Below are 27,308 nucleotides of genomic sequence, written 5' to 3' on the forward strand. Positions count from 1 at the left end.
TCGGAGCAGCTAGCAGACCAATACCTGCATTACCATAAAAAGGGCTAGTGTAAGTACTGCAAATACCTTAGAGAACCATAGAGGGCCACTGCAATCAAATAAGAAACATACCCATCTTACCAAAGGACTAGTGCAAAAAAGATACTATGACAATGTTGAGTAGGCCTTACATTAAGGTCCTATACAGCACTGTTGAATAATATTCAAATTACCTTTACATTTGAGAGAAAGCCAGCACAGATGTCTGTTCACTGAAATTATCAAATGGATATACTCTACTATTTGAATACCACTTCCTAGATTGCATGGTGTCAACTCAAAACACATGCATTCTTATAGCCAGAATGGTCCTGGACGTGTTGCCAGAACGTATAGGTATCTGGACCATCCCGGACACATAGCCAGAATGGCTAGGCCAAAATGGCTTAAATGGTCTAGTAAGTGATGTATCCATTTTTATATTACTGCACGGTTGCTGTTTTGGAATTCCACTGACATCTGTTAAACAAAATGAAGGATGTTTCTGTGTGTCCGTGTGTGTATTATATGCAGAGACAAGGAACGGATGGAGTCCATAAAGGTATAGTAGTACAGGGCTCAACATTAAGCCTGTCCTCTTGTCCGGCACAAGTAAAACAAATAGTCAATCAAGTAGATTTAAGTTGTTCAAATAGACAAGTAAAAAAAAAAAAAAAAAACACACAAATCACAATATAAAACAATTACTCCAATCAGAATTGGATCTGAAGCCAACATTGGAATTCCTGTATATTCCAATCTATTGTTCATGTACATAAATAAAGAAGCCTACATGTCACAGCCCCGTGTAGCTCAGTTGGTAGAGCATGGCGTTTGCAACGCCAGGGTTGTGGGTTCGTTTCCCACGGGGGGCCAGTATGAAAATATATGCACTCACTAACTGTAAGTCGCTCTGGAAAAGAGCGTCTGCTAAATTACTAAAATGTAATGTAAATGTAAAACATCTCCACCATTGTGTTATTAAAAATATAAAAGAAAGAACACATTCGTTTTCAGAAACTGGGGATTTTTATTAAATATCGTTCGAGACAACATATGAGACAGTAAATCATCTACCATTTCATGATTGGTTGGCCTGGTAAAATCCACATTACAGCTGGTCTCAGCCAATGAACTCTGTATAAAAACACAGCTATTGGGCGACGGGGCTGACACAGGGGTTGAGTGACAGGGTGGGAGATGGGAATGTATGGAATAATCAAGGGAATGTTATTGCCGATTCTGTCCACGAGCCAGGCATGATAGCATGCACCTGTGGCTGGATGATATTTTGAAGTGAAATGAAAAAGGGTCTCAACTCAGACACAGAAAAGGCACTTCTGAAAGAAAAAAAAAAATATCACAAAACGAGGGCAAACAAGAGTTGGGTGGGGAATGACACGGTGGATGGGGGCGAGACAGACTTTACGTATATAATAGAAAAAACATATTTGGGAATAAAAGTAACCGGTTGTGTTCTTGAAATCTTCAACCACTCATCACCATCCGGACGAGTTCTGAGGGAGAGAAAAAAAAAAAGAATACATCAGCAGCATGCTTGGTCATCTGTGTGAGAAGAAAAGCCTAGAGCAAACTCCACCTCAAGCATCTGCCAGCAACACTACAGCCTCCACCAGCAGTGCTACAACCTCCACACTTTCCCAAATAGCCTCGCACTACCTATCAACTATAGGATTTAGAGTGCCTTATTTTCCTTATGACTTTATACTGACTCTTGGTTCTAGAAGGATTGGCTTGTATAGCCTAGAATAAATTATGGATGGGATATTCCATCCAAAACATACATTTTTCCCAAATGCCTTTCTAAGCATTTTCCCACCAAGATGTAATTGACAAACAGACTCAGAGGATGTCACAGCCCAGACACCACATTGAGACAAATTCAATGAATCAACAGAGGCAAGTCCACTTAGTGACTTGCTCCCACATGGTTCTCTAGGAGGTGTTTTCCTTCCCAACATGAGCACAGCTCTCTGCTGGAGCTGGATGCTACAGCCCGAGTCTGATCCAGAGACTCCACGTGTCAGTCAGAAGAGAGAACCTGCATTAAAGGGGTGAACAGAGGCTGGAGCGAGGAATGAGAGCAGTAGGGAGGGGAGGGACTCAGAAAAGCTCCATCTCCTAACGAGCCAGAACAGCCAAGGATTTGCTCAGCCAGGCCTCAGAACCTGAAATGTGTTAGGATTAGCAGCCCCCCTCCTTATTTGGGCTGTTCTAACAGAAGAAAAAGGAGGACAGCGGGAAGGAGGAGGAGCGAGGGATCTGACAGAAAGGGAGGAAAAAAACTAAATCAAGGGTCTAGCACACCTACAGTTAGAGCTTCAATGGGGAGAAGGGGCGGAGGGACCAGATGTCACCAGCCAAGGAAATGCAATTCTGCATTAGTAGGAAGTCACTATAGTAAAGAGGACGACAATTTAACCCTTGAGAAGGCTTTATTTTACACCACTTGATCCAAAACACCCTCCCACACATTCAGAGTTGAGGAGTCACCCCTCTAGTCTAACTAACACAGATCCCCCCCCATCAGTGTCCTGCCCTCTTCCGGTTGGAGAGTCAGTGTCCATTGGGGTCCCTCAGGAGCCACTTAGACACATGCAGAGATGCTACATGCAGGCTACAGCCAGGAGAGGGGAAAGGGCAGGAGAGAGAGAAATGCTCTGCAGGAGAGAAAGTTAAAAAGAACAGATATCAAATCATAAATTCAAACCAGACTCCACCACAGGAACCCTGTAGCCTCTGACAACACCATCACGGCACAGAGAGATGTCCTACTCTACATACGCCATCAGTATCATAGCCTTTACTACGCATCTCTTCAATAGGACGCCATCTTTCAAATGTGTGTTTGAGTAAGAGCACCCCCACACACAACCAGAAACAATAAAGAGTAACCTGCTAGTTAACTACTTGCTTAAATATATATCTGTGGTATCAGTTGCTAGGAGTAGGAGCATTCTGTGCAGTGATGGGTTGAAGAGAGGCCCCCTCCCCCCTACACACACATCCCCCAGAGCAGGTGAGAGCCCACTGCTGGGGTAGGTGCTGACAGAGAGGGGGGGGGGGGGCTTTAGGGGGTCTGCTCGTACCCGCCGCTCAGCCGGACATGATGTGGCGGACAAAAACTGTGGGAGAGGAACAGGGAGATCAGTGAAGGGAAAAAACAAGAGAAGGGACACCACACACAACCACCTGAAATCAAATAAACACAACCTCCACCCAGTCATACACATAATACTTATTAATAATCAAATATTCATAGGGATTTGTGTTTACATGATCCATGAGTACATCCCATTCAAGACAATTGCCATTGTATTTTGGTAAAATTAACATCTTATCATCCACATGATTGTTCCATTATTCAAAACTATGTGAAATGGTCATTCCTAAAGCATTGTGATATATTCTACAGTATAAGACGAGGTTCAGTGTTCTCCCTTTACAACCATCAAATCTCATAACCACGCTGCTTTACCTTCGTAATTGATGCAGCCGTTCGCGTCTTCGTGTCCCGCTAAGAGAGTCTCCACCTCCTCTTCTGTCATTTTCTCACCTGCAACACAAAAAATGAAAAACTTTTACATTCTCATAACAGATAGACAAGACACTGTATAGGAAGGGAATCCCATCTTTCCTATACCTTTCACATCTGCAATTCTATAAAGGTAAACCCCACTACCAAGCAGACATTCCCAGAGGCCTACTGATACAGTTAACGAGTGAGACCATCAACAAAGCCATGTCTTATGTTGTTTATGTTGCTCAATCGTCTTACAAGACAGATGTTCAGGATGCAAATGAAGAGGATCAATATGGATAAGGTAGGGCATTGAGTCACTAGTTTAAGAGGTGATAACTGATTAGTGATAATAAGGACCTTTGGCACCCCAGTCAGGTGAGGTTGATAAGGAAAAGAGGGCCGTGTGGATCAAGCTTTTCTCTTGATCCAAATTAACATTCTTCAGGTAAAACCATCAAGAGCTGAAAGTCAATGATTTATGTCTCCAACATTGTCACAAGGCAGGTTGCAGTAATGTTTGTCTGGAGTGTTAAGCTGAAGTAGAGCTCTCATGTACAAGAAATAAATGGTTGGCTAATATACTGTAATATAAACCATTGACTAATACAAGTAAGAAATACACAGTGACTGCAGTTCAATGAAAATTAACAATATTTTCATAAGTGGAGAAGTAAACATAGCCATCGGGGGTTCTGAGGTCTTACCGAGTGTTGTGAGGACGTGGCGCAGCTCAGCGCCCATCACTGTGCCATTGCCCTCCTTGTCGAAGACGCGCAGACCCTCCACAAAGTCCTCAAAGGAGCCCTGGTCCTTATTCTTAGCGATGGCCTGGAGCATTGGCAGGAACTGCTCAAAGTCTAGCATCTTGTGATTCATCTCTGGGGAGGGCCGAAAACATAAACACGTCTTACTCTGCTAGATACTATCACTAGCTGTTACTTTTCTAGAAACAGACAGAATAACTTAAACTGAACAAAAATATAAATGCGACACGCAAAGATTTTACTGAGTTACAGTTCATAGAAGGAAATCAGTCAATTGAAATAAATAAATTAGGCCCTAATCTATGATTTTCACATGACTGGGAATATAGATATGCATCTGTTGGTCACAGATACCTTTAAAAGGTAGGGGCGTGGATCAGAAAACCAGTCAGTCAGTATATAGTGACCACCATTTGCCTCATGCAGCGCAACATCTCCTTCACAGAGTTGACCAGGCTATTGATTGTGGCCTGTGGAATGTTGTCCCACTCTTCTTCAAAGAGTGTGTGAAGTTGCTGGATATCATACACATTGATCCAGAGCATCCCAAACATGCTCTATGGGTGACATGTTTGGTGAGTATGCAGGCCATGGAAGAACTGGGACATTTTCAGCTTCCAGGAATTGTGTACAGACCCTTGCCTCATGTTTCAACCCCATGTCACGATGGCGTTGGATGAATGGCACGACAATGTACCTCATGATCTCGTCACGGTATCTCTGTGCATTCAAATTGCCATCGATAAAATGCAATTGTGTTTGTTGTCCGTAGCTTATGCCTGCCCATACCCCCACCGGCCACCATGGGGCACTCTGTTCACAACATTGACATCAGCAAACCACTCGCCCATGCGACGTCATACACGTGGTCTGCGGTTGTGAGGCCAGTCGGACGTACTGCCAAGTTCTCTGGCAATGACGTTGGAGGCGGCTTATGGTAGAGTAATTAACATTGAATTCTCTGGTGGACAATCCTGCAGTCAGAACGCCGATTGCAAGCTCCCTCAAGAGTAGAGACATGTGGCATTGTGTTGTGTGATAAAACTGCACATTTTAGAGTGGCCTTTTATTGTCCCCAGCACAAGGTGAACCTGTGTAATGATCATGCCGTTTAATCAGCTTCTTTATATGACACACCTATCAGGTGGATGGATTAACATGGCCAAGGAGAAATGCTCACTAACAGGGATGTAAAAAAAAATTGCAGATAATTTGAGAGAAATAAGCTTCTTGTGCATATGGAACATTTCTTGGATCTTTTACTTCAGCACATGAAACATGGGACCAACATGTTGCGTTTGTATTTTTGTTCAGTGTATATAAAATATCTGCATCTGCTCCATTTAAGACTAGGCCCACATACTGAGAGTAAAATAACTCAACATGGCATGAAATGTATTTAACCCCCTAGAGTCGATTGACGTACCGGTCCATCACCCTAATTAACATTTTAAAAAATCATAAAAATGTGTGTCAGTTTAAGCTAGAGATATCCAGGTTGTTTTTTTGTATCGGATGAGTCAATTAATGTCACACTTCTGCATCTGTGATGAAAGGTGGCAGAGCTAGAGCAGTGTTAGCCGGACTACGAGACATCACGAAAATCGGTCTTCTCACGAAAACGTCTGTAGCGTCCGAACGGTTTGGCCTACAAACTATGGAAATGGGAGACTCTCACGAACACGATGATGGTCTCCGTTTTCCTCTACGGCCCCCACAAGTGTCACAGGACTCCTCTGAAGGTCACCGGTACCGGTTTCGGTTTAGAAAAACAAATGGTAGTTTGAAGGTATTTATGTGCCTACCCAAAAAAAAATAATAAGGTCAAAAAAATTATACACACACCTTATATCTCCTAGATTTAGGACAGACACTTCAAAACCTTGTTGTTTTAATGATTTATTGTTTTACTGTCCTTTTTGCCATTTATTAATGTGTTACTATGGGCTACTAAAGACCCAAAACTATTATTAGTATTATTCTTATGTTGTTTGGGGATACCTAAAGGGGTCCTGAAACTCAAAATTAAATAGCAAAATGATCCATAGTATGACCATCTTAACACAATTCCATATGTCAGCTTAATAAACATCTGAACAAATCTTATAAATTCCAAATAGAGGAATGCTTGTGTTTCTCTATAAATTGATAGTCAGCTTTATGTTATCAGACCTTGTTGACATGATCTGCATATCTGAGATGCACCTGTTCTGTGTTTAACACATGTAAGAACAGAACAGGGATCGTTTGGAGAGTGAACCTACACAATGAGTTCTGTTACATGTACACAATAATGTGATTATTGTGGATAGTCAGATTAATATAATAGTTCGATTAAAACTTTTACATGCTTTGCAAGAAGAACGATTTCCTTAATAATCCTGTTTACATGGACACACCTGATGGCACTCTGAAAATGCAGAAACTCCGCAATCAAAATAAACATTCTACCTCAGCAAACATTATTTTTGGGAAGCATATTTGATTCTGTGTTCGGAGACGGAGATATAAAGTTTGTAAGACACAAATTCAGTTGTTTACAAACACATTTCACTCACGCTAAAGAGGGAGGCTCGCTCGGCTGGTGCTAGCACATGCGCAGATGAAATGCACTGCTGGAACGCCGATTAAGGTGTTTACATGTCCTAATGATTCAAAAGATCGCTCAGAAAACCAGGTGTTTCAATCGGTGTATGCTTACTTCGATTTTGACCTTATGCCGTTTAAGATAAGCAGAGTAAGGTGTTTACGTGACTAATGCCATAATCTGCCTACTGCCATAATCAGTTTAATATTGAAATATTAGTGTGCATGTCAACGTACTCAATGTCTCGGTTCCTTGACTGATAAGGGACAGGATGCACAACCACAACAGAAACTGAGTTTCAATAGTACCACCCACTTGATAGGATAGGACAAAGCCTGTGTGCCTGTGGTACTTGACAACTGCAGATTACACACAAAGTTCACACTCCATAGAATAGTTATGTCATACCCAGAATAACATTTTGTTTCATCAGTTGTATCCTTCGTTGGATGCTAAAGCACATTAGTTGATACCTTACAGAATACAAATTATTCAAACTGGTTTGGTGAAGTTGTTCACTGCAAACAGTAACAGTCCCAAAAACACATCAGCCCTAAGCGTTGAAAAATAGGTCTAAATCAAACGGAACACAATAAGACGACACTATGCCCGAATAAAATCTGACAAATGTTAACTGAAATGTGTAATACTTCTATGTTTTATCCAGCCAATGGATACTAATGGTCAATGTTCAGTAAGCATCTAGAAGAATGGCTGACCTTCTGACTTGGGGTTGCCCAGGACCTTGAGGACCTCAGCGTTGACAGGGTTCTGGCCGAGAGCCCGCATGACATCACCACACTGGCTGTAGCTGATCTTCCCATCACCTGTCCTGTCAAACAGCAGGAAGGCCTCCTTGAACTCTGACAGACAGAGAAGAAGGGCATTTTTAAAAAGCAGAGCTGTATTGTGTGTGTGTGATTGATAAATATAAGCTGGGAGAAGAAGGGCATTTAAAAAAAGCACAGAGCTGATTGATATATATAAGCTGTAAATGTAGAAACAGGTTGAAAAGACTGGGCAAAAACGAGAATCCAAAGACAAAGTTAGTAAGAAAGTGAATAATACATTGGCAGTGAAAAATTTATCAAATAAAGCGTTATTACACAAACAATTCCGTTTTTTTGGTTTTGTTGTTTGATTGAGTATTTGTTATCTACATTAAATGCGGTGGCCTCTAATGGAACGCTTTCTGACATCAGGGTAATTTCCCCGGGCCATTGTTATGGTGCCTGCCTCCCACCGCTGGTATGCGGCGCATCCCGAGACGGTCCGTCTAAAACTACACAGCAGCTACTCATTTACCCATATATGGCATCGACAGCAAGCGCTGGCCGAGTAATCTGTCAACCGTCTTTCAACCAAACAAACGAGGGCAAATGAAATCTATCAACCGTGGAACAAAACTCCTAAACAGGCCATTGAGCAAGGGGAAAATACACAGTCAATCGATGTGTACAGTAACGCTATGTCGGTAGATATGTTATTGCTAAATGGATACATGCTTCGCTAACTTAATTTCAAAGAGTATGTCTGAGGTTTAGTTGTGCCACGCCTTCGATACGTACAACTCAATAAGTGGTTGAGTCATTTCCCTTTGCTTATACAATGTCTATGAGTCAACACCGGTGTAGGACTGAGAACAATTTACAATAGTGGCTTGATTTCCTCAATAATATGTAGACATATTTTATACAATTCTCGCACCTGGAACAAATTCTCATTCCAGAATTTTGAACTTCCGGTTAGCGCTGTTCTCTAACCACGTAGCTAGCTAAACATCACAACAATAAACGGAACAGATCAATAATCCCAAAATTGGTGTTGGCAAAAAAAACCTAAAAAACGTTAAAATGGAAGAACTAAAACGACCAATCTTTCAAAGTATTTAGGCTTCTGAACACTAATGACTAGCCATGTCTTGACATGTTGAAATCTGGCCCTTCTATTTCTGCATGCATAAAAAATATCAGGCACAGAACTCAAAAAACAGCAAAATTAGTTGGTCATCCATTCAACACAAAACATTAATCTGCTGAAACACCATTCAATCAAACCCGCTGTGGTGATCAAACAAGGGGATCGACCACATTATATGGGATTGACTGAGCCAATAGACACTCGTGAATATTTTAGTAAACGTATATCAATATGTCTGATGACAATTCCACTATTCATGCATTGTACGAAAACTTACGCACTCACTACTGTTAGTCGCGCTGCATAAGAGCGTCTGCCAAATGACTCAAATGTAAACGTTAAAATGTTTCCCAAGATGGTTAGCCAAAACAAAACCTGGTCCATCTCAACAAACTCACCATAGGCTCCAGTTTAAATCAACTTGTCAGCAGGGAAACTGCTTCTCACAAGACAAACATGAGGAGGACAGGAGAGAAGAAGTACAGCTATTCGACATTCAATGAATGACGACAGTGAAGTAAGGGATAGTCTAGCAGCTAACAATTTAGCTAGGTAGCTAGCCTTCAAATAGCGTTACTGTCACAAAGCTGTCACAAAACTCACCAATGATCTGGTCTTCTGAGAAGTCAGACTGGTTGAGAAGTACGGCAGAGATGAAAATAGAGAAAACACATCCATTAATATGACTACCGAAGATGAAGAGAACAAGTAACGTTAGCCAGCAAACATTGCACAGCCATGTTTTGAAAATCCAGCAGCGCAATGTCTTCGTTGGATCAGCTAGCAAGCTAACTGGCTTTGTCTACACGAATTTAAAATGACATTTTGCTAGGCTAACAGTCTACACTTCACGTCGCATACAAATATCTTTGAAACAGAACAGAGTAAAGGCATTTACCATTTCTGGGCTTGGTTTGAGTCCCGTCTGCGGTCGGAGGTAAGGCGAATGTGAACCGACAGGGGCGAACGTTGACAAGAAAAACTATGCTCATGACGTCATCCTCCTTAATTATTGCATCGCACAGGCCAATCACATCTCGCAGGCGTTGGCTCTTCGAACTATTTACCGAAGTAAATTCGTTCCAGTCATTGGCAGCAGAGAACTGGAAGGAATGGCGGCCAAAGGAGGTGTTGGCTTTGGGAATGACCAGTGAGATATACCTGCTGGAGCGCAGACTACGGGTGGGTGCTGCTATGGTGACCAATGAGCTAAGATAAGGCGAGGATTTGCCTAGCAGTGATTTATAGATGGCCTGGAGCCAGTGGGTTTGACGACGAACATGTAGTGAGGACCAGCCAACAAGAGCGTACAGGTCACAGTGGTGGGTAGTGTATGGGGCTTTGGAGACAAAACGGATGGCACTGTGATAGACTACATCCAATTTGCTGAGTAGAGTGTTGGAGGCTATTTTGTAAATGACATCGCCGAAGTCAAGGATCGGTAGGATAGTCAGTTTTACAAGGGCATATTTGGCAGCATGAGTGAATGAGAAATTAGTGAGATAAGATCATCATAAATGTACAGCAGACATGGTAATCTACAGGTGTTCCTAATATTTGGTATACTCAGTGTATATTAGGCTTCACATACAGCATTAAAACATGAGACATTGAAATTGGTTGAGTGCATTTGCATGACATCAACTGAGCGTCGGCACTGTGACCTAATTCAGAAACAAAAAAACGGCAGAAAACAAAATATGTAAGGTCTTCGAGATGCTCTCCTCTCCCCTTCACTATGCCCCATCACTGCCCGCATCCCAACACTGAAAGTGGACAAAGTCCAGAACTCAAGCCCCCTGCTCCGTCAGGTACTGGGCCATTGTCCTACTGGGGTCAGGGAGGAAGGATTGGGGCAGCAGGCGTGTCCCCACAGGGCAGGTAATCCATGCTGCCCAGGGATATGGGGACCTCTCCCACTACATACTACCCTAGCTTCCTCCCCAGGGTGTCCTGCGCCCTGTCCTTGCCCCCCCTGGAACACCATGAGGGCGCCGTATCGCCCCATGGCCATGTCAGACTGGCCTGCCACGCCACTGTGGATGTAGGAGCCGATGTGCCAGCCTGCAGGGACGCCCACCGCCACCCTCACTGACATGTTCTCACCCAACGGACCTGAAAGAGGACGGGACAGGAAATGACAGGAAACCACAACTTCACTAACAGAGCAGTCTTCCATTTCCAAACACTTTCAACCAAGAAATAATGCTGCAGATAGAGCCTCTCGAAGTTCAAATCAAGTAAACTCTCTTTGATACATTTAAAGTCATATTTGTAAATGTTTGGGCTACTTTTATTACTCACTCACCTATGGTAAGGGCCAGCCGATCAGCCAGAGAAGCACCTTCACCCAAGTTCAGTTTAGAGAGGTCCTCTGCTGCCAGGAGACTGAAACAAACAAAGATAAATGCAATTTTACGCATTCGAACAGGTATACTAGGGTGATGTGGCTACTGAGTGGGGGTGATGTAGTGATGTGTCATACCTTCACGTATCCAGTCTGACTCTGGTTTTTACTGTGGTGGTGAGCCATGGTGGCAAAAGCCACATCCTTCACCAGCTGCTGGAACTTCTCATTACGGGCAACAGTCTGTTTCACAGTTCACCTGCAGCACACACAGACATGGAGGACATTGAGATACAGATACTTCTGATCGTCACAGTGGAACTACTACTATATTTAAGTTTGACACAAAAGCCTTTATCAAACTAAACAAAGTAAGATGACTGTCAAACTACGTAACATTCAACTTAAATATTGCATGCAGACAGCATTGAGGAGGATTAGTGATATGATCTCATTGAGTGAATGAGATCTGCTTACCTCCATGACAGCAGCTTTGTCTCCTACAAACAGACTGATCAGCCCCTCCTTGGCCCTCCTCCCCTCCAGCTTGCTGGCTTTGCTCCAGCCTTCCTTTTGGGTCTGCTCATGTAACCATCTCTCTGCCTGGGTTGGAGAAAAAGGAGTCATTACACACACATATACACACTATCCTAAATATACATTACATTTAAGTCAGGGGTTGCCCAATCCTGGTCCAGGAGGCATGCAGTGTGCAGGCACTGCAGGGCAGGCTTTTGTTCCAGCCTAGCACTAACTCATCAGATAAAATACTACTAACAACATATTTCCTTACTGTTGGACTGGAACAAAATCTTGCACATTCACCACCTCTCCAGGACAAAGTTTGGACATCCATCCCTGCCATGCTTAGCCAGGAAGACTGTGCAGACAGAAGACCGTACATGCTGGGGGGGGGGGGGGGGGGGAGACAAGAAAATAGATTACATTTCAGTGAAGCCAGCATCATTCAAACCATGTCCATGATGACATCTGGCTCTAGGAAGATGTTTCAATTCACTGCATGTGATATTGCCAACGATGCTCAAAGGCTAGTTTCTGAATTTTGAATACTTTCTTGTCCCTTACGTTGTTAATTCGCGTGCCACTTTTGAATGCCTCTCTGCTAGCTAACTGTTACCGTTAACATTAACGTTACTCAAATCAACAGCTGACAGCAGCTTCAGAAAGCACAACCATCAATAGGATGCTGGGGTCGGGATGCCGGCGCACGCTATTCTCGCCTACCTTTGAGAACTCTGTTCTGATTGATATTAAAACATAAGTTAATGCCATTCTTGAAAATTTTTACAAATCAAAGCTCGACATTTCTCCTTATGAACTCCAGAATGTTATTGAACACGCTGGGTACGGCAAACGAGCATGGCCAAACTTACTGTTACAAAACGCATCTTTCGTTGAGCCGGGAAATGTTGCTTTAACGTTTGTTTAGCGCCATCTGATGTACTGGAATGCATATCACATCGCGCACACAGGGCAGCACTTCTTTGGGATAGTTTGATGGTACGAATCTGGTCCATTATTTTCTTTATTACATATTTGCTTACTTGTAGGTTTATTTTATTTTGAGAGACACTGTATAAACACATTGGCCTATACTGCTATGAGGTGCATGTTGTTTACATACAGTGGGGCCCCTTCTGCACAGTGACAGGCCCCAACATCACAACATCAACCATTACATTGCATATTATTTCCAAGAGCAATATATGGCTGTGTCTCACTTACATTCACCCCTGTTGTAAGGCACGTGCCTATGGAGCTGAATGCTGCAACACTTTTCCACTATGACATGGCGCAATGGCAGCAGGTGTTCTGGATGTGCTACGGGGTTTACTGCAGAAACCATGTGAAGTGAACTACACCAGATGGCTGAGGACTGCATATAACTGGCCCATTTTAGACTTTGAGTGGAAAGGTCCAGGAAAGGGAGTAGCGCATTGTTTGCAGAAATATGTAGAAAGTGAGAGACAGTGCATCTCCACAATATGTCAGTTTCTTGAATGATAATGCATTGAATGATACACGTACCACCTTTGAAATGGTTTAGACTTTTATATCATGATACAGTAATCAATTTATGCAGTTTATTAATATGCATGAACGCAGACGAAAAATATGGCAGGTGTTTCTATTACACAACATAATCTGATAAAATGCTATTTTAAAAACTAGACGTGTTCAACAGGTGTGAGTGTGTGAAATTTCTCTGTGCCTGTATTCATTAACTTAATCTCTCCTACAAGTTAATACAAGTCCACTCTATATTTGTTTAGGAATGTTATAAACAACTCCGTTCTCCCATTCCCATGTCACCTCAAATGAGCACATTTGCACAATGTCAAACCTTTGTGTATGGATGCATCACTAGCGTCCTTCCACATCAACCACCGAATACGTCAGAGTCATATGTTTTACAAAAAAGCTTTTGTAACAAATGGGTTACAAAAGAAGACACATTGGAAACACATTTGTGAACAGTATGTTCAAACTGGGTCTAACTAGTACAAATGCTAGTACATCAATATGTAGGCACAGTAGGCTACATGTAATGGATTACAAAAAATCCGTTACGTTACCAGCAAAAATATTGTAATCAAATTACCAATACTTTTGAAAATGTAGATCATTACTTCTAGGATGACTTTCAAATTTAGAAGGTTATGTTTGCAGGGAAAAAAATGTCCATGAAACAATTGCCTGTTTTCTTAATTACCTTTCATATTAACGTCAGTCATTAACCAAAAAAGTGTTACTCGCATTCTCCATTGATCTTCTTCAGGGCGAGAAGTGTTTTGTTGGCTTTCTTATCCCAACAATCCTAAATTTGAAGTCTAAGCTCTCAGAGAAAATACCTCTTGCGAGATTCTCTGCACACATCATCACTGCGGTCATTGAGGCTATAGACCGCCGGTTTGGACCTATGCTAAGCACCCATGAAGCAAAAATGGCAACCGTGCCAAAGTTTCGACTGTCTTAGCTCAACCCTGCGAAGAGAGATGATATGCGGAGCACATTAGTTCAAGAAGCAGCATCTATGGAGAACACACACTCCGAAGAGGTTGATGAGGGAGCACAGAACGTGTCTAATGAGTCAGAAGACAATGTTTTTGTGTTCGGAGGTGCAACAACAAGGGCCAGTGGCACAGCAGAGGATGAGGCGAGGAAGTAACTCGAAGACAAAGACCACTCTTTGGACTCCTTGAAATCGTTCCCCATAGTCCGGAACTTGTTCCTGAAGTACAACACTACACTTCCCTCCAGTGCCCCAGTTGAGTGCCTTTTCAGCTATGGTGGAAACCTGTTTACCCCTCAGCGAAACAGGATGTCTGATGCTCATCTAGAGCATGTCCTCTTGCTGCGATACAAAAGGAATTTCTGCCTTCAATCATCTGAGTAGGCTAGCTTCAGAATAGACCTACTGCAATGCCATGTCTGATATGTGGGTTTATTGCACCTAGCTGCACTTCTTTTTTGCTTAAATTTAAAAAACGACTTGGTGGACTAAATGTGTGATTACACTGTGCATGTTGTAAAAAATTTTTTTTTTAACATGTATCCTTTGTCCTGCACATTGGGTTTGTGCCCACATTTTTAGACAGGTGTACATGATTAAAAGACGCATTGTGGTCTGACTGTGATCAGATCTTATAGGTGTAAATGGACAAGATGGGGCGGCAGGTAGCTTAGTGGTTAAGAGCGTTGTGCCAGTAACCGAAAGGTCGCTGGTTCTAATCCCCGAGCCAACTAGGTGAAAAATCTGTCGATGTGCCCTTGAGCAAGGCACTTAACCCTAATTGCTCCTGTAAGTCGCTCTGGATAAGAGCGTCTGCTAAATAATGTAAATGTAAGATCAGGATGAAGGACGCATGTTAGAGGCAGGTATACAGGGCTTAAATACATTTTTGTCACAGTGATGTGTTCTAATGTGGCTCTGCTTAGTGGCTCAAACATCCTGCAATAAATGTTGTTAAATTGGTAATAATCTTTTTTTTTTTCTTCTAATGTGTTTTACGGTGAAGTAATCCAAAAGTAACTGAAAGTAATCAAATTACGTTACTAAATTTAGGTAATCCAAAAGTTACGTTACTGATTACAATTTTAGACAGGTAACTAGTAACTGTAACGGATTACATTTAAAAAGTAACCTACCCAACCCTGTCAATATGTAGTAGCTGCCAATGCTATCCCCAGAGTACTGTACCTAACATGATTGGAAGACTGACTACAGGGAGGAGCTTTCATGGATGCTGTAACTACTGTTTTGGCTTGGCTAGCTTGCTATATAAGGAAATCCATCTTTGGGACAGTGCACCTAGTTATTGGATCTTTGCTGGGCCATGATGAAGATCATTCTGCTTGTCATTCTGTTTGTGACCTTGTTCTCTCAGGGTTACAGCAGTAAGTATGAGCCCTCTTCAGGGTGTTATGGGGCAAAGGATAATCTACTAGATAATTATTATTTGTTCATTTCATTAGTATCACATGAAATTAAATGTAATATACCTGTTAAAATATGATAGGGCGGCAGGTAGCTTAGCGGTTAAGAGCGTTGTGCCAGTAACCGAAAGGTCGCTGGTTCTAATCCCTGAGCCGACTAGGTGAAAAATCTGTCGATGTGCCCTTGAGCAAGGCACTTAACCCTAATTGCTCCTGTAAGTCGCTCTGGATAAGAGCGTCTGCTAAATGACCTATTTATTATTGTGAGTAGGGCAGACTCTAACAAAACCTGTCAGTGTAAAGTGGTTATCCCACTGGCTATAGGGTGAACGCACCAATTGGTGAGTCGCTCTGGATAAGAGCGTCTGCTAAATGACGTAAATGTGCCCTTGAGCAAGGCACTTAACCCTAATTGCTCCTGTAAGTCGCTCTGGATAAGAGCGTCTGCTAAATGACTAAAATGTAAATGTAAATGTAGTGTAACACAGCCTGTGAGTGCTATGGAGACTGTTGGTCTGACTATGAAAGCCTCTGCAAATGTCAGTTACAGTAGCAACCCTCTCTGTCAGTAAAAATAAATAAATATATGAGTTAACTCCTATAAAGCTGTCCTGAAAGAAATGTGTCAGAATTATCAATAATTAGTGTCCAACCACATTCTAAGCGCTCCACCTTGTTAGTCAGATAGTTAGAATAGTTTATCATCCATTAGGATTTTTTTATTATTATTATTGGCTCAAAACCTAGTTAAATTGTATATGAACTTTACCAAAATAGCCAAAACGAAGCACAGCTTAGTATTTACATGTCAACAGAAGCAGGGTGTGAACTTTTCACTTTTGTTCCTTTTCTCCAGCTGGATCCACATCCTGCAAGGGCCGCTGTGACGAGAAGTACAACTCTCAGAACATGTGTCACTGCAACTCTAAGTGCTCCCAGTATGACAACTGCTGCAGTGACTACGAAGCCCTCTGTAATGGTGAGAGGGGCCTGTGCCATTCTGATCTGGAGGCATGCAAACAAAACCATGTCCCTGAAACATATCACACGGTCTACTACACCTAGGCACAGTTAATTATTCATCTGTTATCTGTTTGAGCTGCCATTTTTTCCATCCTGGAAAATTAACCACAACACCTGGTGAAATTCACATAGTGGTCGAGGTCAATCACAGTGCACCATACAGATACTACTGCATCATACGTGAAAGAGTCTTTACTACACAACCTTTGTGAACAAAATCAACATACTACATGTAGCTCAATGTTAGACAATAGTCAGTCATTGGCCTTTCTGATGGCCACAGTGGCAGGATGGCTCACCACCAGTGTTTGAATCAGGGTGCCCTCAGTCTTTTTACAGCATGAGAATGCATGTGTGTGCTTGGCCAGTAGAGGTCATTGGTGTGCAGTGTAAAGTGCCGCACATCATGCACAGCGCAACAATCTTCAATAGGCTCCTTATGTGAAACACAGGACTCTGCAGTTCATAGTCCTAGCTTAGACATTCATGTTAAAATGTCAATTTAAGCTAAAACATAATAATAATGACTTCTCCACTTCGCACCACTCCAGGATTGTCCTGCCAGGGCCGCTGTGGGGAGACATACAACTCTCAGAACAAGTGCCACTGCAACATCAAGTGTGGAGACTACAACAACTGCTGCAGCGACTACACCTCCCTCTGTGGAAGTGAGTTAACTGTTACTCAAACTGTTACACAAAAAGTATTATAACCCTGGTATTTGTCCTGTCGTACAATATAATGAGTTAATGACCCACAACAGCACTGAAATGACCGATATAATATTAAAACAATGTAATTACTTCTCTATGTTACAACAGTATAATATTTGTTAATGTAAACTGTTCCCCATGTCTCTGATACTGTATGTTCTATGGGTGGTAGGCAATTATAGATTCTATGGGTTCTATGGTGGCAGTCCCTAAAATAAAGTGTTATTTTCCCGTGTCTGTTAGGCTCTGGTGGTGGAGATGGAGGCAGTGACATCACTGATGCTGAGATCAAGTCTATGTCTGAGGCTCTGTATGCTCTGGACTCCAACAAGCCCTCTGCGTCAGAGCTGATCATTGACTCCCAGGCCAGAGTGCCCGACTCCCAGACCAGCTCCCAGAACGACCTGTCCCCACGCCCGTGAGACACCCTGCCTGAAAAAAATACTTTCTATTTTGTTTCTCTTTTCTCTTTCATTCTCTACTTCTCCATTTCCAACCATCTCTTTGTTGTATTATTCCTCTCTTCCTCTGTCTCTGTCTTATGTTATTTTTCTCTCTTTCTTTCTCCCTCCTTATATCTTCATCCCTCTTTCCCTGTCACTGTCCAACTTCCCCCTTTTCTCTGCCCCTTGCTCTATCCCTTTCTCTCTCTCTGACCTACAGTATATCCTGACTGTGTTGTCTTCCATCCAGGTTGTTCCAGTTCCTGGACGAGGCGTCTCTGTTCTCCAAGCCGTCATATGCTGCCTTCATGGCCCTGCTGGACAACTACGAGAGAAACACAGGCATCACAGAGGACTTCACCCCCCAGCAGCTGGCTGAGCAGGATACCTTCCTCAGGGAGGCCATGTCCAACACGGAGCTGGGCAGAGAGCTCTATGCCTTCCTCTTCACCAAGGGTATAGTAGTATAGACATCCACTCTGTGTCCTACTGAGATAACACTAGCCAGTCTTCATATCATCGTCATGTCGCTAAGAGCCCTTCTATCATTAATATGCCATACTTATCACATACAGTATCTTCCTAGCTTGCACCTACAGTTCATGTTACAGTATTTCTATGATACCACCCCTTCACATTTCTATCTCACTATTGCTCATTATCTCTGATGTACCTACAGTACCAGTCAAAAGTTTGGACACACCTACTCATTCAAGGGTTTTTCTTTATTTTTGAGATTCTTCAAATAGCCACCCTTTGCCTTTATGACAGCTTTGTACACTCTTGGCATTCTCTCAACCATCTTCACCTGGAATGCTTTTCCAACAGTCTTGAAGGAGTTCCCACATATGCTGAGCACTGCTTTTCCTTCACTCTGCCTTCCGACTCATCCCAAACCATCTCAATTGGGTTAATATCATCTGATGCAGCACTCCATCACTCTCCTTCTTGGTAAAATAGCCCTTACACAGCCTGGAGGTGTGTTGGGTCATTGTCCTGTTGAAAACAAATGATAGTCCCACTAAGCCCAAACCAGATTGGATGGCGTATCGCTGCAGAATGCTGTGGTAGCTATGCTGGTTAAGTGTGCCTTGAATTCTAAATAAATCACAGACAGTATCACCAGCAAAGCACTCCCACACCATAACATCTGCTCCTCCACGCTTTACGGTGGGAACTACACATGTGGATATCATCCGTTCACCCACACCGCGTCTCACAAAGACCCGGCAGTTGGAACCAAACATCTCCAATTTGGACTCCAGACCAAAGGACAAACCTGGATGGAAGACAACACAGTCAGGATATACTGTAGGTCAGAGAGAGAGAAAGGGATAGAGCAAGGGGCAGAGAAAAGGGGGAAGTTGGACAGTGACAGGGAAAGAGGGATGAATATAAAATATATTTTGATTTGTTTAACACTTTTTTGGTTACTACATGATTCCATATGTGTTATTTCATAGTTTTGATGTCTTCACTATTATTCTACAATGTAGAAAATAGTAAAAAGAAAGAAAAACCCTTGAATGAGTAGGTGTGTCCAAACTTTTGACTGGTACTGTATATGTCCAAACATCTATCTCCATGTAAAGAAGGTGTACCCAAATGCGCTTCAGCCCAGCTTGAACAAAAAAGGGAATCAGGTGTTCGACTGAGGGACTTGAATGTGGTATGGAATGTTGTTTGGACCTATCTCCATTTGTAATGTGTCAGTTTGCTATTCTCTCCTCCCCAGGACGCTACAGCTCAGAGGAGGAGTTCCTCCATGACCTGAAGATGATGTGGTTCGGCCTCTATTCCCGCTACGCTGGCAAGATGGACTCCAGCGGCTTTGAGCACATTTTTGCAGGTGTGATATGTGTGTGTGTGCATATGTTTGTGTGTGTGTGTAAAAATGTGGTGTGTGTCTAATTTTGTTAGTGTGCAAGCGGGTGTGTGTGTTTATAAAGTGTATCTTTTTTTATTTTAGGGGAGATTAAGGGTGGGAAGATATCTGGCTTCCACAACTGGCTCCAGTTCTACCGGCTGGAGAAACAGGGTCTGATTGACTACTACAGCCACAGCTTCGATGGACCTGTAAGCACCAAACAAACCATCACATTCACAACACAACCATGTAATCATAACATAATCATAACACAAAGTCTCCAAAGACTGAGATCTCTCTCTCTCTCTCTCTCTCTCTCTCTCTCTCTCTCTCTCTCTCTCTCTCTCTCTCTCTCTCTCTCTCTCTCTCTCTCTCTCTCTCTCTCTCTCTCTCTCTCTCTCTCTCTCTCTCTCTCTCTCTCTCTCTCTCTCTCTCTCTCTCTCTCTCTCTCTCTCTCTCTCTCTCTCTCTCTCTCTCTCTCTCAGTGGACTTCCTACCCTGATGTTCTGGGGATGCAGTTCATGTGGGGTGGCTACTTCAAGCAGGTTGGTTCTTCCATCATTGGCTGCAGTCCTGAGTTCGACTTGGCCGTGTACAGTCTCTGTTACATCACCCGTCCAGGGAAACAGTGAGTACTCCGTTCGTGTGTGTGTGTGTGTCATTTATTTTTCATGATCTACCAAAGATGATGTACACACAATACATAGCCATTGCTGTTCTGCACTTCTATCCATTTTGGAACGTGTGTCACGTTATGTCTCATTATGTGAGTGTGTGCTTGTGCCATTGTGTGTTATGTTTTCATCTGGTTTTCTATGTGCAGGTGTAAACTGAGCCTGGGAGGGAAGCCACTGGTGATCCAGACCTACACCTGGGATAAATCCTCCTATGGGAATGGGAAGAAGTACATCGGCTCCGCCTTCCCTGCCACGCCCTAGAACTGAAGCGCACAGCGGCCACTCAGCATTCAACAAGCTACCAACAATCACATTCCACATCAAACTAAACAATGTCCAATCTTAGTCCTGATATGCAGGAGCATTTCAATCAGAACTTGTATTTGTAATTGGGTCACATTTTTGTAAATGGGACAATTAATCCTAACTTAAGTTAATATAGTATGAATGTATTGTCTCACTATAAATGTAGGTGCAAAACACAGATGTTGTAATATTTACAATTTACAATTTAGTCATTTAGCAGACACTCTTATCCAGAGCGACGTACAGTACTGAGTGCATACATATTGTAGTAATAAAGCGAAGGTGACATACCATTCAATATTGGGGCTCAAAACATTTCTGCTCATGATTATTTGTAAAATTGTGATTATTTTAGGTAACAATGTAGTGATTTCTCAAAGAATGAAGATTCTAATAAATCAGGTGTGCCCAAAAAGAGGTTCAGGTTGGAATGTTTTACAATCACATTTGTCAGAACTTGTCCATGATGATCAAGAATAGTCCAACACCAAGCAGTTAGTCAAGCAATGAAAAAATCTGTAGGGTATGAGAATCCTATGCACTCCTGAGGGCATGCTCAAACTATGTCCAACGGGGCTGAAAATTGGCATTTACACACCCCTAGAGCGGGCACAATGGTGACACCCCACCACTAAAGCATGTGTGTATATGACACAATCGCTTACTGTCTTACCCAAACAAAAACCAAATGCGGTCTCCTGCACCCCTCACCAACAAACAAATGTAAACGAATAGAAACAAAAACAGGTTTAGCAGAACCTATTCTGCTTGACCTACTCCAAACAGTACCCACTAGCTAAACCTGTTCCTATCAGCTGTCCATAAAGCCCTGGGTGTCCCACCCCAGCTGGGGGTGTGGATCTGCATGTGTGTGAGGCTGCTTCCAGCTGGGATGGGGAGATCGAGTTTACCCTTTCACTCATCCAGGGTGACTAACGGGATAAACTCTGGGTCTGCCGACGGGACAGGGACACACACTTGCACCCCTGTTTAAAGAAAGTATTAGAGGAGATGGATCTGCTTTAGATCCCATTGTCCCCCGGTATGTTTGCATCCGTGCCAAGAGAGAACGCAAGGCCAGTGACTTCAAAATAAAAACCCAGCCTTTCAGGAATTCATCTGATTTGGGCCTCCACAAACAGGCTCAGTCTCACATCAATCTGACAATAAAGATACGCTCTGTGAGGAATTTCTCCAGTTCAGTTTTGTCAGACCATATAACATTTTCTGGGCCGGTAACTCTGAAAATTAGAAGAGTACATTTTCTCTCTTTTCACACTCCTCACTTTTTGAACTCAAGATGGAATCAAATTAAACAACAGTCGGGCGAGACATAGAAAAATATTCAATTGTTCCTTTTGTCGCTCTCAAAACTTCATAATCGAATTATAGCTGGCCACCCGCCAACCCCTCCACACATAGCCCCCCAAATGGGCTCCCCCTGGCAGAACTACTAGCCACCTGACTTTTGTTCAGTAATTATATTATCCCGCTCTCTTTAGCGTGTCGTGGCTAATGGCTGAGCGGGATGGTCCAGCTGCACACGCAGAAACAAAGCAGCTTATGGGGCCAGACAATGGGCCCGTGGAAAAGGGACGCCTGAAGGCGGTCGGCCAATGAGCACGCACTGCAGGGGGCCAAGGGAGGGTTAAGGGAAGGGTTAAGGGGGTTTGGGGTGTAGCTGGGGGGTATCTATTTTTGAGGTCCCGTAGCGGCCTCCTCAATGGGATGGTTGGTATAAGAACACATGGTCCAGATCACCAGAACGTTTAGGGCTTGTGTTGGAGAGAGGTTCAAGTGTTGCTTAGTGTAACCTCCAAGCTGATCAGGGACCATGAAACTCAGAGTAACTTTCATTCTCTGGAGGTCTGTTTGTCTTTCTGAACGCTCTATAATAAACAATATGATGAGCCTATTGTCGTCCCTATTCAGAACATCAAAAGTGTTTGAAGAGAATTTAGGTGATGGGACGGTTGGGGCCACAAGTATTAGGTGAAGTGGGGATTGTGATATGTTATTGTCAAATAAAATGTTTTTAAAAAACAATTTTACACATAGCATAACTGTAATAGCATAATTTCTGATATGTGATATTGTGAATAAAAGCATTTACAACTTAGGCCTAATTATAATTACAAATGCAGTCTTTCCAGAACAATCACGACCCCAATCCCCAATCCCCAACCCCCCACCAACACACACACATGCGCATGCACACACACACACACACACACACACACAAACGTGCTCTTGCCTCACTGGGGTATTGGGATCTCCCATAGGACTCCCAGTCTGACAGATGGACACAGCCCCCTCTCCCCACTGTAATTCTAAATAGGACTGCTGGGGATTCAGGAAGAGGTCGTGTGCCTGGGTGTGTGTATGTGTATGTGTGTGTGTGTGTGTGTGTGTGTGTGTGTGTGTGTGTGTGTGTGTGTGTGTGTGTGTGTGTGTGTGTGTGTGTCAGAGAGTGGGGATTGTGTTCTGCTTTCTGCAGCTGAAGCCGCTGCCCTCTCAAGCAAACATACCTACATAAGGTGAGTAGGGAGGGTCCTCAGGGGTCAGTGTTAGTTCAGGTGAGAAGTGCTGAGCCACTATCAGATACTTACTTAATGAGAGAAAAGGGGGGAGAGGAAGGAAGTATGAGCCATCTGTCAGAGAAGTTCATAGTGCATGACCAACACTAAGGGGACCAGGGGACATGACAGCAATCATAGCTACCTCTTTACCACTTGTGACATAGGGATATTTATCCCGCTTTATTTTGCTCCAGCTTTATTTTGCTCCAGATAAATGATGTCTTCATTTTCTCTTAATTTGTGTCACCCATAGTTTGCTCAGGTGTCTGCCAAAGTTAGGCTATTTGGAAGCGTGAGGCCTCAGATAGGATATTCCCAGGTTATTCCCACTCTGGGGAAGAGCAAGGCCTGGCTAAATTATTCCCATTCTGGGCTGCAGGTGTGGAGTAGGACAGGCAGGGACCCAGGGGGAGGTGAGGGGGTTTGGGGGGGAGCGTGTGAGGGGAGTGTGAGACACATCCTTTGGGTGCACAGACAGTTCCCCAATCCAACCCCTCACTCCCCACCTCTCCAACATGAGCACATGTGATAATTTTTCTCATGTCTTTCTATCTGTCCTTCACACAATCACTCACTGTATCTATTGAATGTAAAGTATATACAGAGACAGTAGTGTGTATCCTGCCATTATTGAAAGAGATCGTGATACCTCACATCTCAAAATAGGGTTACTTAATGTTAGATCCCTCACTTCAAAGGCAGTCATAGTCAATGAACTAATCACTGATCATAATCTTGATGTGATTGGCCTGACTGAAACATGGCTTAAGCCTGATGAATTTGCTGTGTTAAATGAGGCCTCACCTCCTGGTTACACTAGTGACCATATTCCCCGTGCATCCCGCAAAGGCGGAGGTGTTGCTAACATTTACGATAGCAAATTTCAATTTACAAAAAAAAAAATGGCGTTTTCATCTTTTGAGCTTCTAGTCATGAAATCTATGCAGCCTACTCAATCACTTTTTATAGCTACTGTTTACAGGCCTCCTGGGCCATATACAGCGTTCCTCTCTGAGTTTCCTGAATTCCTATCAGACCTTGTAGTCATAGCAGATCATATTCTAATTTTTGGTGATTTTAATATTCACATGGAGAAGTCCACAGACCCACTCCAAAAGTCTTTCGGAGCCATCATCGACTCAGTGGGTTTTGTCCAACATGTCTCTGGACCTACTCACTGCCACAGTCATACTCTGGACCTAGTTTTGTCCCATGGAATAAATGTTGTAGATCTTAATGTTTTTCCACAAAATCCTGGACTATCGGACCACCATTTTATTACGTTTGCAATCGCAACAAATAATCTGCTCAGACCCCAACCAAGGAGCATCAAAAGTCGTGCTATAAATTCTCAGACAACACAAAAATTCCTTGATGCCCTTCCAGACTCCTTCTGCCTACCCAAGGACGTCAGAGGACAAAAATCAGTTAACCACTTAACTGAGGAACTCAATGTAACCTTGCGCAATACCCTAGATGCAGTTGCACCCCTAAAAACGAAAAACATTTGTCATAAGAAACTAGCTCCCTGGTATACAGAAAATACCCGAGCTTTGAAGCAAGCTTCCAGGAAATTGGAACGGAAATGGCGCCACACCAAACTGGAAGTCTTCCGACTAGCTTGGAAAGACAGTACCGTGCAGTACCGAAGAGCCCTCACTGCTGCTCGATCATCCTACTTTTCCAACTTAATCGAGGAAAATAAGAATAATCCAAAATTTCTTTTTGATACTGTTGCAAAGCTAACTAAAAAGCAGCATTCCCCAAGAGAGGATGGCTTTCACTTCAGCAGTAATAAATTCATGAACTTCTTTGAGGAAAAGATCATGACCATTAGAAAGCAAATTACGGACTCCTCTTTGAATCTGCGTATTCCTCCAGGGCTTAGCTGTCCTGGATCTGCACAGCTCTGCGAGGGCCTGGGATCGGGAGAGACACTTAAGTGTTTTAGTACTATATCTCTTGACACAATGATGAAAATAATCATGGCCTCTAAACCTTCAAGCTGCATACTGGATCCTATTCCTACTAAACTGCTGAAGGAGCTGCTTCCTGTGCTTGGCCCTCCTATGTTGAACATAATAAACAGCTCTCTATCCACCGGATGTGTACCAAACTCACTAAAAGTGGCAGTGATAAAGCCTCTCTTGAAAAAGCCAAACCTTGACCCGGAAAATATAAAAAACTATCGGCCTATATCGAATCTTCCATTCCTCTCAAAATTTTTAGAAAAAGCTGTTGCGCAGCAACTCACTGCCTTTCTGAAGACAAACAATGTATACGAAATGCTTCAGTCTGGTTTTAGACCCCATCATAGCACTGAGACTGCACTTGTGAAGGTGGTAAATGACCTTTTAATGGCGTCAGACCGAGGCTCTGCATCTGTCCTCGTGCTACTAGACCTTAGTGCTTCCTTTGACACCATCGATCACCACATTCTTTTGGAGAGACTGGAAACCCAAATTGGTCTACACGGACAAGTTCTGGCCTGGTTTAGATCTTACCTGTCGGAAAGATATCAGTTTGTCTCTGTGAATGGTCTGTCCTCCGACAAATCAACTGTACATTTCGGTGTTCCTCAAGGTTCCGTTTTAGGACCACTATTGTTTTCACTATATATTTTACCTCTTGGGGATGTTATTCGAAAACATAATGTTAACTTTCACTGCTATGCGGATGACACACAGCTGTACATTTCAATGAAACATGGTGAAGCCCCAAAATTGCCCTCGCTAGAAGCCTGTGTTTCAGACATAAGGAAGTGGATGGCTGAAAACTTTTTACTTTTAAAACAGAGATGCTTGTTCTAGGTCCCAAGAAACAAAGAGATCTTCTGTTAAATCTGACAATTCATCTTGATGGTTGTAAAGTCGTCTCAAATAAAACTGTGAAGGACCTCGGCGTTACTCTTGACCCTGATCTCTCTTTTGACGAACATATCAAGACTGTTTCAAGGACAGCTTTTTTCCATCTACGTAACATTGCAAAAATCAGAAATGTTCTGTCCAAAAATGATGCAGAAAAATTAATCCATGCATTTGTTACTTCTAGGTTAGACTACTGCAATGCTCTATTTTCCGGCTACCCGGATAAAGCACTAAATAAACTTCAGTTAGTGCTAAATACGGCTGCTAGAATCCTGACTAGAACCAAGAAATTTGATCATATTACTCCAGTGCTAGCTTCCCTACACTGGCTTCCTGTTAAGGCAAGGGCTGATTTCAAGGTTTTACTGTTAACCTATAAAGCGTTACATGGGCTTGCTCCTACCTATCTTTCCGAGTTGGTCCTGCCGTACATACCAATACGTACGCTACGGTCACAAGACGCAGGCCTCCTAATTGTCCCTAGAATTTCTAAGCAAACAGCGGGAGGCAGGGCTTTCTCCTATAGATCTCCATTTTTATGGAACAGTCTGCCTACCCATGTGAGAGACGCAGACTCGGTCTCAACCTTTAAGTCTTTACTGAAGACTTATCTCTTCAGTAGGTCATATGATTGAGTGTAGTCTGGCCCAGGAGTGTGAAGGTGAACGGAAAGGCTCTGGAGCAACGAACAGCCCTTGCTGTCTCTGCCAGGCCGGTTCCCCTCTCCACTGGGGTTCTCTGCCTCTAACCCTGTTGCAGGGGCTGAGTCACTGGCTTGCTGGTGCTCTTTCATGCCGTCCCTGGGAGGGGTGCGTCACTTGAGTGGGTTGAGTTACTGACGTGATCTTCCTGTCTGGGTTGGCGCCCCCCCTTGGTTTGTGCTGTGGTGGAGACCTCTGTGGGCTATACTCGGCCTTGTCTCAGGATTGTAAGTTGGTGGTTGAGGATATCCCTCTAGTGGTGCGGGGGCTGTGCTTTGGCAGAGTGGGTGGGGTTATATCCTTCCTGTTTGGCCCTGTCCGGGGGTTTCTTCGGATGGGGCCACAGTGTCTCCGGACCGCTCCTGTCTCAGCCTCCAGTATTTATGCTGCAGTAGTTTATGTGTCGGGGGGCTGGGGTTAGTTGGTTATACCTGGAGTACTTCTCCTGTCTTATCCAGTGTCCTGTGTGAATTTAAGTATGCTCTCTCTAATTC

The 27,308-nt window shown here is 43.2% G+C and overlaps 2 protein-coding genes and 1 pseudogene across 4 annotated transcripts; 1 reads left to right on the forward strand and 2 right to left on the reverse strand.

The window, feature by feature from the left end:
* Positions 1-1,024: 1,024 nt before the first annotated feature.
* On the reverse strand, positions 1,025-9,787 carry LOC311133936 (myosin light polypeptide 6). Its single transcript, XM_084167558.1, has 6 exons — positions 9,732-9,787; positions 9,437-9,464; positions 7,633-7,776; positions 4,267-4,440; positions 3,518-3,595; positions 1,025-1,535 (listed from the first exon to the last, which is right to left on the reverse strand). The coding sequence occupies exons 1-6, from the start codon at positions 9,732-9,734 to the stop codon at positions 1,507-1,509; spliced, it is 456 nt and encodes a 151-aa protein (XP_084023684.1). The 5' UTR covers positions 9,735-9,787; the 3' UTR covers positions 1,025-1,506.
* A 90-nt stretch (positions 9,788-9,877) lies between these two features.
* Positions 9,878-20,965, forward strand: LOC311133934 (uridylate-specific endoribonuclease-like). Of its 2 annotated transcripts, none has more exons than XM_084167557.1 (9): positions 9,878-10,015; positions 16,495-16,617; positions 17,213-17,329; positions 17,618-17,792; positions 18,068-18,273; positions 19,553-19,666; positions 19,787-19,893; positions 20,170-20,312; positions 20,508-20,965. In XM_084167557.1, the coding sequence occupies exons 2-9, from the start codon at positions 16,548-16,550 to the stop codon at positions 20,620-20,622; spliced, it is 1,047 nt and encodes a 348-aa protein (XP_084023683.1). In that variant the 5' UTR covers positions 9,878-10,015; positions 16,495-16,547; the 3' UTR covers positions 20,623-20,965. The 2 variants fall into 2 exon arrangements, with proteins under 2 accessions (XP_084023683.1, XP_084023682.1); XM_084167556.1 differs by lacking the exon at positions 9,878-10,015 and adding an exon at positions 15,526-15,599.
* On the reverse strand, positions 10,225-12,380 carry LOC311133935 (elongation factor Ts, mitochondrial-like; annotated as a pseudogene). Its single transcript, XR_014615381.1, has 6 exons — positions 12,267-12,380; positions 11,974-12,085; positions 11,658-11,783; positions 11,319-11,439; positions 11,142-11,221; positions 10,225-10,948 (listed from the first exon to the last, which is right to left on the reverse strand). The product of XR_014615381.1 is annotated as an elongation factor Ts, mitochondrial-like (transcript).
* Positions 20,966-27,308: the final 6,343 nt, after the last annotated feature.

This window comes from Coregonus lavaretus (assembly GCF_964263955.1).
Source record: "Coregonus lavaretus genome assembly, chromosome: 8".
NCBI lineage: Eukaryota > Metazoa > Chordata > Actinopteri > Salmoniformes > Salmonidae > Coregonus > Coregonus lavaretus.